At 43.3% G+C, this 12,500-nt stretch overlaps 1 protein-coding gene across 2 annotated transcripts in view; it reads right to left on the reverse strand.

The window, feature by feature from the left end:
* si:ch211-266o15.1 (zinc finger MYM-type protein 4) overlaps nt 1-12,500 on the reverse strand; it is a 126,226-nt gene that overhangs the window by 33,149 nt on the left and 80,577 nt on the right. For both annotated transcript variants that reach the window (XM_060933642.1, XM_060933640.1), the window contains exons 16-22: nt 11,781-11,897; nt 11,646-11,689; nt 11,415-11,559; nt 3,566-3,696; nt 3,302-3,437; nt 3,035-3,226; nt 2,745-2,812 (exon numbers count right to left, since the gene is read on the reverse strand). In XM_060933642.1, the coding sequence (XP_060789625.1) occupies nt 2,745-2,812; nt 3,035-3,226; nt 3,302-3,437; nt 3,566-3,696; nt 11,415-11,559; nt 11,646-11,689; nt 11,781-11,897 (833 nt within the window). The remainder of the gene's footprint in view (nt 1-2,744; nt 2,813-3,034; nt 3,227-3,301; nt 3,438-3,565; nt 3,697-11,414; nt 11,560-11,645; nt 11,690-11,780; nt 11,898-12,500) is intronic.

Consider the following 12,500-nt stretch of genomic DNA (forward strand, 5'->3'; position numbering starts at 1 on the left):
CTGGAATACTGTCTCTTGGCCACCCTGATGCCTCGCGACAGGTTGTCCCTAGCTGTCCTCAGGCCCACCTCGTCCCCAGCTCTGAAGGCGGCGTTCTGAGCCCACAGGAGCTATGAATTATGAATTTTTCAAGTTGGGTCTGCGGGAGCCCCTGTTTCACAGGACGTGTTATGACTATGTATTCACCCAGTATAACATTTGGAAGAAAATTAGAAGTAGATTACACCCACATTTTTACAATTTTTCATGGGCCATCCGGTTTGATGCTTTCGAAAGACAGATGGACACATTCAAATTATTTTTTAATCGGCCATCCGGTCTGATGCGTTTGAAATACAGACAGACAAATGTCCACTGGTCCGGCCTTATTTTCTGCACGCGTGTGTGTGTGTGTGTAAGTAATATAATGAAAACCACCACACATTATTTTACATACATAAAAAAATATATCATATTTAATATATTGTATTATATACAATATATTATTCACGTGTGTAAAATATATATATATATATATATATATATATATATATATATATATATATATATATATATATATATATACACGTGTGTAAAATATTTTATATATATATGTAAAATATACACAATGTTTTTTATGTATGTAAAATAAATAAATATATATTTTACATACATAAAAATATATTTAAACATTTGCAAGGGCACAAAATCAACCTGAATAGTAGAATAATAAAGCATATGAACCATTGAATTGTGTAGTGTCATGCATTTCGTGTCAGTAAATTGCTGCCTTGTTTTGTGACAGTGATGCCAATAATGAGATATGCATCACAGTTACGAATACATTTATTCCTTTCTTTAACAAAGCATGCCTTGCGCCAGAAACAACACCATGGCATTTATTACGATGTGACTTGGCTGGGTGTCTGGTGGACAGCAGTGAACCAGCACTTTCACTGGTATCTCACAGGTATTGTATTACCTCTGATATCTTGTCTATCTCGCTCGACCACTGCCTGTTTTTCCACTCTGCCATTGTCCATGTTTTGGATCCGTTTGCTAGCATGCTTTCAATAAAACTCTTCCTGCACTTACATCTGTCTATTGTGCTTACATGACAGAAACTGTCATTTGTCCAACAAGCTAGTGGACTAAAAACTATTTTAACTAGTTTTATATGAAATTGTCGCAAATATTTTCCGTAAAATGGGTTAATAAATAATCATGTTATTTTTTAAAAAGTAAATTAAAAATAAGTGCTGGATAAAAACCCATCTGTCTTATGTAAATAAACATACAAATTTCATTGTCTGGTGGTCATGTTTATACAATACATTGCCTTGCACTTGCAATCGGGTTCCCTGTGGTGGCAACATGTTTGTCATATGTACGGATGTCGTACAGTCAAAAGCCATCAAAAATCAGGTCAAATGATATTTTCTTAAGTATGGAGCTCTACGTGCTTTGCACATGGAGAGCTCCGCTATAACAATTTGAAACGTCCTGAAAAAGAAAGCTACCACTGGTGTACGAACAATCAGACATTAAACAGGTCATCTAGGGAAAACAACAGCAGTTGATGACAAACGTTCTGAGATCTGTGAAGAAAAACCCCAAAACAGCAGCCCGTTACATCACTAAAAGCTTCAACAGGGCAGGGATGAAGGTGTCACAATCCATTGTTCAATAAAGATTTAGAGAGCAGAAATATAGAGGCCATACCACAAGATGCAAAGCACTCATCAGCAGTGAGAATCTCATTCATCTTTTTATATCAAACATAAATGTCTTCAGTGTATAGCAAAACGGTTGGCCTTGCTGTTGCAAAACTTTTAGATGACTTTATTTACACTGTGGCATCATCTGTTGAGATTTATTCAAAAACCAAACAATTAACCAGGTGATCAATTAACACTAACATTCCCTGCAGAACATTTTAAACATGCACTAAGAATTATTATGAATTAAAACAAGAAACTGTGATGATATACAGAAAATAGAAAGTTTTGAAACAGGTCAATCTTACCTTAGGTTGATAATGAGTCCTTGTGGTAATAAACTTGCACAGGGTAACGCCGTCAGCGGTTTACGTGAAGCTTTTGGTTATTTGAGATTCTTATCCATCAAACATTTAAAAACTCTAACTTAACATTAGTAACGAAACAAAGACTGATAAATAAGCTAGAGTCATGTTTAATACCGTTGTTCGCAACTTTCACTGCTTTAATCTTTCTTCTAAAATTGCACATGTACATGGAAATCTTAAAAATAAATTAATATAAAATTAAATTCTATAAAAAAAAGTGGACTACTTGTAACAAGTGCAAGATTAAATCTGGATATGATGCCCTACTATGTGTTATAGAGAGATGTGTGTACACAATTTTATTATAAATTGGTGCTATGGAGAAAGAAAAGGAAAAAAATAAAGCCCTCACACCTCTTAGCTTTAGCCACAACTCTAATGATCAATGAGTGCTGTGTTTTACACTTAGCATGCTTAAAAAACATAAAACCATGGAGATTTTCAAAAGCATCATTTTTGGGCCCAACATCTAAAAGTTTAATATTCATATTTATCTTCCCTCCCCCTTGCATATCCAAAAATACAGATGCACACCCACATCCGGACTGTCCAATGACGCCAGATGGGGGTGTACATGAGTCACACCATATCTTTCGAAGACCTCCCTTTAACAGGGGAAAGTTTGTATACTGCAATAAACCTGAGTACATGCAAGAGTCCATTTCTGTGTGAAATATACCTTCTTTCCTCTCTTGCGTCGTTTTGCTGATGCTTTCTGCTCCTTTGTTGCTTCGTGATCATTTGATGCTATCAAAATAAGAATGGGAAAAAGCGGTTAATGATGATCTACAGCTTAAAAGGTATTAATTTTTCATGGTTTGGGTTAATATTGGTGTGAAAACTTAATAACAAATTAAAATGACAAACACTGAGGAAAAAAAGATTCAGATATTAATACATCTGATTAATAATAATGGATAATCACGGTTACAAACAGTATTAAATTATTTATGAGAATTTGCTACTCACCAAGAGGAATGTCTTTTTCCAAATCTGGCAAGTCTGATGCTGTGGAGGTAACTGGAGGATCTTTAGGGCCCTCTAACTCCAATAAAGGGACTGATGGCTTCAGATTGTGTGAAGAATCCTCAGGATCTGCCCAACTGAAGGGGGTAGACCTGGCCTCTGATTCCAAATCCCCACTGTAGGTACTGCCTTGGTCTGAACGTACAGCAAAGTTAAACCGATCCATGCACAAAAACACACTGATTATAAGAACAATGTTCAGTCATGTACCTCCATGGGACAGGGGCCTGCTCTTGCCTTTTTCCACATCTTCATCCTCCAGTGAGCTTTGTGAAGGGACGCTGCCTTTAGTGGAACTTGGCTGTGCACATTCTGAAGAAGCTGGCACTACCAGTGGCACAGGTATCTAAAATCAAAACAAGAAAAAACAAAAACACTCAACCACTCCATAGTCAATACTATGAACATAACATCGTAGAAACATCAGAATAAAGTAGTTTAGGTATGTCTGCATAAGGACTTAAAAATACATACAGGAAGAGGGAATCCCAGTGGTAATGGTGTGTACTGAGTGTACAGGTGCATGGGCACAGGAATGTATATGGGTGTTGGAACAGGTATAGGTATAGGCACCAGTCTGACATTCTCTCCATTTTCATCAATAACTGTGGAGAAGAGGGAAAAAAATTGCCAAAAAGCATCATAACACATGGGAGATTAAACAAGGACACAGCTCCTAATCCACCAGTATGTTTGAAGGAATTTAAATTTGCCAAGAACTCTCTTTAAAATCTGGACTGCACCTCTCTATTCCACCTTCATCTCCCCTCTAGATTTCATCCATGTTGCCTTTAATTATCTATTGGTAGATAAACCACTGCTGAATTCTTGAATCTGGTCTCAAATTATGTTGATCGACCTCCTATAACAGCAGTTCTGACAATACTTCTGGCTATAATTCAAATGACCGGTTCATTCTGCCGTGCACAGGCAAACCGCAGTATCTACAGAACCACTGAATTAAGGTAAATGGCATTTTATGTTTTCCCCCTCATTGAGAAAAATAATAAAAGGTAATTACTATGGGTGCATTTGTTCTGATAAGTTGTATGAAGTATCCTTGTTACTGCCTGACCTTGAGTGTGACCCTGGCTGGTGGACAGCAAATACTGCACTTTGCCTTTGCTCTGGGGATAATTTTATACTCATCTCATTATCTCTAGCTGCTTTATCCTGTTCTACAGGGTCGCAGGTAAGCTGGAGCCTATCCCAGCTGACTACGGGCGAAAGGCGAGGTACACCCTGGACAAGTCGCCAGATCATCACAGGGCTGACACAGACAACCATTCACACTCACATCTACGGTCAATTTAAGGCCAAGTTTACATTAGACCGTATCTGTCTCGTTTTCTTCGCGGATGCACTGTCCATTTACATTAAAACGCCTGGAAACGGGAATCCGCCAGAGTCCACGTATTCAATCCAGATCGTGTCTGGTCCGGTGCTGTGTAAACATTGAGAATACGCGGATACGCTGTGCTGAGCTCTAGCTGGCGTCGTCATTGGACAACGTCACTGTGACATCCACCTTCCTGATTCGCTGGCGTTGGTCATGTGACGCGACTGCTGAAAAACGGCGCGGACTTCCGCCTTGTATCACCTTTCATTAAAGAGTATAAAAGTATGAAAATACTGCAAATACTGATGCAAATACTGCCCATTGTGTAGTTATGATTGTCTTTAGGCTTGCCATCCTTCCACTTGCAAGTGGTAAGTGACGCGCACGCCCGACATGCACTGAGATCACACACACAGCAGCTCAGTCCCAAATCACTGCTCGTGCACTCCACTCGCGCGCTCTGTGAGCTGCGCAGGGCCGGAGTGCGCACCCTCCAGAGGGCACTCACTATTCAGGGCGGAGTGATTTGGAGCGCAGGATGCCTGCGGAGCCGAGTGTATCCGTGTATTGGCGTTGCTGTGTGCACGCGAATCGTGTATTGGCGTTGCTGTGTGCACACTAATCGTTTTAAAAACGTTAATCTGATGATCCGCTGACACGGTCTAATGTAAACCCCACCTTAGAGTCACCAGTTAACCTAACCTGCATGTCTTTGGACTGTGGGGGAAACCGGAGCACCCGGAGGAAACCCACGCGGACACGGGGAGAACATGCAAACTCCACACAGAAAGGCCCTCGCAGGCCACGGGGATCGAACCCGGACCCTCTTGCTGTGAGGCGACAGCGCTAACCACTACACCACCGTGCTGCCCCTAATTTTTTACTTAGTATTGCAAATCATGAAAGTAGTAATTTAATTTATATTACAACCCCGATTCCAAAAAAGTTGGGACAAAGTACAAATTGTAAATAAAAACGGAATGCAATCATTTACAAATCTCAAAAACTGATATTGTATTCACAATAGAACACAGACAACATATCAAATGTTGAAAGTGAGACATTTTTAAATTTCATGCCAAATATTGGCTCATTTGAAATTTCATGACAGCAACACATCTCAAAAAAGTTGGGACAGGGGCAATAAGAGGCTGGAAAAGTTAAAGGTACAAAAAAGGAACAGCTGGAGGACCAAATTGCAACTCATTAGGTCAACTGGCAATAGGTCATTAACATGACTGGGTATAAAAAGAGCATCTTGGAGTGGCAGCGGCTCTCAGAAGTAAAGATGGGAAGAGGATCACCAATCCCCCTAATTCTGCACCGACAAATAGTGGAGCAATATCAGAAAGGAGTTCGACAGTGTAAAATTGCAAAGAATTTGAACATATCATCATCTACAGTGCATAATATCAAAAGATTCAGAGGATCTGGAAGAATCTCTGTGTGTAAGGGTCAAGGCCGGAAAACCATACTGGGTGCACGTGATCTTCGGGCCCTTAGACGGCACTGCATCACATACAGGCATGCTTCTGTATTGGAAATCACAAAATGGGCTCAGGAATATTTCCAGAGAACATTATCTGTGAACGCAATTCACCGTGCCACCCGCCGTTGCCAGCTAAAACTCTATAGTTCAATGAAGAAGTTGTATCTAAACATGATCCAGAAGCGCAGATGTCTTCTCTGGGCCAAGGCTCGTTTAAAATGGACCGTGGCAAAGTGGAAAACTGTTCTGTGGTCAGACGAATCAAAATTTGAAGTTCTTTATGGAAATCAGGGACGCCGTGTCATTCGGATAAAAGAGGAGAAGGACGACCCAAGTTGTTATCAGCGCTCAGTTCAGAAGCCTGCATCTCTGATGGTATGGGGTTGCATTAGTGCGTGTGGCATGGGCAGCTTACACATCTGGAAAGACACCATCAATGCTGAAAGGTATATCCAGGTTCTAGAGCAACATATGCTCCCATCCAGACGACATCTCTTTCAGGGAAGACCTTGCATTTTCCAACATGACAATGCCAAACCACATACTGCATCAATTACAGCATCATGGCTGTGTAGAAGAAGGGTCCGGGTACTGAACTGGCCAGCCTGCAGTCCAGATCTTTCACCCATAGAAAACATTTGGCGCATCATAAAACGGAAGATACGACAAAAAAGACCTAAGACAGTTGAGCAACTAGAATCCTACATTAGACAAGAATGGGTTAACATTCCTATCCCTAAACTTCAGCAACTTGTCTCCTCAGTCCTCAGATGTTTACAGACTGTTGTAAAGAGAAAAGGGGATGTCTCACAGTGGGAAACATGGCCTTGTCCCAACTTTTTTGAGATGTGGTGTTGTCATGAAATTTAAAATCACCTAATTTTTCTCTTTAAATGATGCATTTTCTCAGTTTAAACATTTGATATGTCATCTATGTTCTATTCTGAATAAAATATGGAATTTTGAAACTTCCACATCATTGCATTCTGTTTTTATTTACAATTTGTACTTTGTCCCAACTTTTTTGGAATCGGGGTTGTATAAAATAAGTGTTGCAAATGAATAATAGCGTGTAGGTAACTTTATTCTGAAAACCATGTGTGGCAGTGGGGGCACGGTTTAGGGCCGGTTTGTGAATGGAAAGCAAAACTGGGGAAGGTGAGTGGCAAAGTGGAAACACCCGTTGTGAATTCATGTGCTGTGTCTGTGTGCAGCGATAGGGAGCAGATAAAATGGGGAGGGGAGCAGTGTCCTTGGTCTTCCCCTGGCTGAAATCACCCCTGTGCATTGTCATACAACAGTTTATTTAAAGTATGCTGAAAAGCATGTTTGTTTTGGTTCAGTTGTGGCTTTAAATAAAACCATAAGTAAACCTGAATCTGCCTGCCTGTTATGCCCCCCCCAAAACCTGGGATGCTGAACAGATGCAGAACCGTCACTATGGAGTCCTCCCCATTTACAGAGCTGGTCCATGCCCTCATCTCCACCCAACAGAACCAGCACCAGACGCTGGTTGCGATGAGGATGGAGCAAGAGCAGTAGTTTGAGGCTCTGCTGCAGGCCCCGCAAGACGACCACCAAGCGCTCCTGCGCTTTAATCACTCCAGCAAATGCACCAGCCCTGGAGTCTGCAGGATTTCCCCGTGTCACCCTCACAAAAATGGGGCTACACGATGACCCAGAGGCTTTCCTGGAGCTCTCCGAGTGAACCACAGAGGCCATACAAGCAGCAAATGGCCTGCCTATTACCGCTCCTGACTGGCGAAGCACAGGTCAGCAACTGCTCTCAGAGAACCGGCTGGTGTACGTGGACATGAAGCACCAATCCTCCAGTTAGTTCGCCACTCCCCAGAGCAACAACAGCAGCACTTCTATGCACTGACGCTGGAGGAGGTCGGCCAGCCCTTCGCCTATGGCCAGCGGTTGCGGGACGCCTGCCAGCGGTGGTCAAGGTGAGGTGGTTGAAGGCAGAGGAACGCAACCTTGGGGTGGCACTGGAGCAATTTATCGCTCAGCTGCTGAGGGGGACAGCGGAATGGTTCCAGTGCCACCACCTGGCGTTGTTAGATTGGGCCATTGAGCTGGCAGAGGAACATCTGGCAGCAGTGGCAGGCGGACATCTGGTTTCTTTTCCTTTCTCTCATTCTGAACTCCCCCCACGGCATGAGGGCGGTACGGAAGCAGGGGACGATTCCACTGCAGCCAGCTCCTCAAGCCTATGGTTCCCCTTCCCCCTCGTGTTTGTGTCACCCCTGCAGGTGAGTGCTCCTCACCCCAGCAGTGCAGAGGTGAGGCCTGGTCCTGGAAGTGTCCAGTCTCCCTGTAGTGCCAGCACACCGGCCCAGGCCTCACCTCTGCACTGCTGGGGTGAGGAGCACTCACCTGCAGGGATGACACAAACACGCTTTGGTGGATTCGAGTTGTAAATCAGACCTCCATACATCAAAGCCCAATTCAACGCAGGGCACTGGGAAATACACGTTTGGTGAAGGCCAAGTGTGTGCACGGTGATGTACACAAATAATCCACTAACTCCCGTCAGTATTCGTTTCCGGCGATGATTAGTCCAAGCCTCACCCACCCACCATCTTGGGAACAGACTGGCCGGGGTTTAAACCTTAATGAGTAGATAGTAGTGGGTGGGTCCTGCAGTAGCACATCATGGGGGAATCCCACCACAACATTAGCTGGGGAGGTGGTCCAAGGGCCCTCTGTGTCAGCTCCGCATCAGGATGACGCAGAGAGTGGGGAGAGTCCTCCTCCCTCTTCGAAGAATCCCTTAGGGAATTTCCCATTGGAGCAGACGCATGACAAGTCCTTGAGACATGCTTTTAACCAAGTGAAAGTAATTGATGGCCAAATCCTCCAACCTAACATTGCGCGTTCCTTCCCATGCTTTTGTATTATTAAGGATAGGCTGGGTCAAGTGACGCAAGACACTCAAACGAAAGAAAAAGATGACAGCTGTTAGTCCAGAAGAGCCGTTGGAACTTTAATCCTGCCTCAAATGCCCAGCCATAAGATTATGATGAGCCGCAGGAATAAATCACTAAATATCAACTCATGGCCCATTTCTACTGGCCAGGGACTCGCGCCGATGTCTGCAGATGGTGTACGGCATGTTGCGAACATCAGCTGGTAAATCCAGCGGCCACACCAGAAGTCATTGTGCTGAGAGAATTTGCACTGGGAGATAAAGTCCTCATTCTACTGCTCACTTCAAGCTCAAAATTGCTCACCAAGAGGCAAGGGCCCTTTGAGTTCACATGGTGAAGTGGGGAGGTCAAACATCCAGATAGGGACAACACGTCAAATTTACCACCTCAATTTCCTGAAACTGTGAAGAGAGGAGGTTCCTGTGCCTCTGGCGATAATAGTTCTGGAGAGAGCAGAGCTGGGACTGGAGGTAAGTCTAAAAAAGTGCAGCCCAATTCACCCCAGTCCCCTGTGGAGACCACCTCTCACCGTCCCAGACAGCACAGGTCATTCGGTTGCAGGAGGAATTCTGCGATGTGTTCTCACCCCTACCTGGTCACAGTGACCTAATAAGAAAAGAACACCATATTGAGACTCCCCCAGGGGTAGTGGTGTGCAGCCGCCCATATCGGCTCCCCGAACACAAGAAAAATGTGGTTTGGGACAAACTCCGGGCTATGCTGAAGATGGGAGTAATTGAGGAGTCGCACAGCGACTGGAGCATTCCAGTGGTCTTGGTTGCATGCTATGTTGCAGAGGCCTAACCCAATCAGATCTACCAGATCGCAGCAGCAAAATTTACTGGTAAAACCTGTTGTTAAAACAAAGTGTGGTGAAGCAGCTTTTAGCTACTATGCAGTACAGCTATGGAACCAAATCCCAAAGGACATCAAAAATGCTCCTGCTGCTGGAAGCTTCAAATCTAAATTAAAGACCAAGCTGTTTTCAGATACTTTCTGCTAACTGATAAATATCATCTTTACATGTTTTAAACTTTACTTAACTTTTATTCCATTTTATTCTGCTGTTTTTTACTGAACTTTTACTTCATTTTATTACTTTATTTCTACTATTGTTTAATTCTTATATTTTTATTCTTCTCTCTTCTTCCCCCTTTATTTTATGTAATTTTATTTTCTATTGTTTACTGTTTTGCCTTTACCTCTGTAAAGCACATTGAACTGCCACAGTGTATGAAATGCGCTATATAAATAAACTTGCTTTGGTTCCCAAGACCGACGGGTCGGTCTGTTTCTGTGTAGACTATAGAAAAGTCAATGCAGTGTCTAAATTTGACACATACCTGATGCCTCACATTCATAAACCGCTTGAACGGTTAGGTGCGGCTCGCTTTTACTTGACACTGGATTTACCAAAGGGATAACAGCAGATCCCAATGACTCAATTATCCCGTGAAAGAAAACCCAGCCTTTTCCACACCATTCAATTTACGCCAATTTATCAGAGCCCCTCTCTGACAGGGGGCTCTGATAAATGTTCCCAGCACAACTGCATTATACATTTTTTGCATTTGCAAGGACTGTCCAGCATCTTCCCCTGCCATCTGACTCAACTCATGACCAGGTGGTAATCAGTTGACAGCTCAGCTCCTCTCTTCACCACAGTGTCCAAGACATACAACTGCAGGTCTGATGATATGACTTTAAAAAAAAAAAAAAACCTCAATCACCAACCTATGACCTGGAGTGTTCTGGTACCAAGTGTACTTCTGAACACCCTTGTGCTCAAACACAGTGTTCAGAAGTACACACAGACTACTCCCAGCACAGAAGTCCAATAACAGAGCACCACTCAGGTTCAGATCGGGTGGGCCGTTCCTCCCAATCATACCATTCCAGGTTTCACTGTTCTTGCCCACGTGAGCTTTACAGTCCCTTAGCAGAATGACAGAGTTCCCAAATGGGTGCCTTCCAGCACCCCATTCAAGGCCTCCAAGAATGCCTCATAGAGGCAACTCTCTCATCCACCAGGGTAAACTCCAACATATTGGTACAGAACTGGGGGGCTATGTGAAAACCCACACCTGCTCACTGCTTCCTACTGAGGGCAACTCTAGAATAGAGTCCAGCCTCTCTCCAGGAGTTTGACTCCAGAGCCCGTACCCTACGTTGAAGTGAGCCTGACTATATCTAGCTGGTACCTCTCTACCTCCTGCACCAGCTCAGGCTCTTTTCCCGCCACAGAAGTTACGTTCCATGAGCCAGTTTTGTCAGCCAGGGAGCAGACCACCAAGGCACCCACCTCGTACTGCCATCCAATCCACATCGCACCGGACTCTTAGTTCTTCCTACCAGTAGTGAGCCCACAGGAGGAGTTTAATATAAATTCACATATATTAACCCATAATTAGCTTACAGTAAGCTGGTATTTACAGATAGAATAGATGAATGTGGTAAAATCTGCATATATAGATCCAAGTCATCAGTAAAAATCTGTTAAAGAAAACTGACAATGACTGCATGGTGTGATTCAATAAAATCAGTAAAATAGAAATTAACCTGTCTCAGACAGTAGTTTTAGAGGCTCAAGTTCACACTGGATGCTCTGCTCATCATTGATAGGTTTGCACATGACCGCTTTATTCTTCAGCATCCGTCGCTGCTGAGGGTCTCCATTCACTGAAGCATCTGTCTGGGTGCTCGCCTAAGATATATACACAATAAAGGTCAGCAGGACTAAGTGCAGAGCCAAGAGTCCTCATCAAATATCTGGTAGTTGCTTGTACTCACGTCGCCAATGATTTTGGAGTTGGCATTTGAGGTAGGCAATGCTCCTGTGAATAACATTCAAGGTTACACTTGCACTTAAATGTTCCTGAAAAGTCATTCTGATTAATAAAACACATTAATGGGAGCCAAAGTTACCTGTGAGTGCAGTGTTGCCAGCCAACGCAGAAGCCAATGACACAACACCACCAATTACAGGCATGTCTTTCGAGAGAGATAATGGGGCTTGGGCTGTGGTGGCAGCAGTGTTAATACCTGGTGTAATGAGGTCAAAAGGAAATGAAATGAAACGTCACTTCTGTGATGCAAGCTAGTATGAAATTGAAATAGTTGGGAAATTGCTTTGGGATAAGAGGAGTAAAACATGTTGGGATGTGCTGTTATTAGAAAATAATCAACTTTGGGATACTAACAGCAACACTGCTTTATGCTGAGCTGTGTCACACAACCTGTTGATAATTTTCCTATAACAGCACTTCTCCAAAAGTTTTAATTATTCCAGCTCTAAGTGCAGGGAGACATGGGAGCATTTCAAGCATATTCATAGATCTTGGTGTTTTTAATGAGAAGTGTACTACAGACATGGTCTAGGGCAGGGCTTTTCAAAGTGTGGGGCGCGCCTCCCCTAGGGGGCACCAGAGTTCTTCGGGGGGGGGGGGGGGGGGGGGGGGGGGGGGGCAACGTGAGGAAAAATAAACCAGAATAAGTTACTATTGCAGACATTTAGCAAACTTCAGCTAGCCTGTGCCAGAGACAAAATGGATCGTTTTTAGTACCTAAAGCTACAGTGAGTGAGGAGACAGAGTCTGGGCCAAGCAAAAAAAGAAGGAAGTATGACCACAATTATTTAAAGTTTGG

Source organism: Neoarius graeffei, chromosome 11 (assembly GCF_027579695.1).
Source record: "Neoarius graeffei isolate fNeoGra1 chromosome 11, fNeoGra1.pri, whole genome shotgun sequence".
Classification (NCBI taxonomy): domain Eukaryota; kingdom Metazoa; phylum Chordata; class Actinopteri; order Siluriformes; family Ariidae; genus Neoarius; species Neoarius graeffei.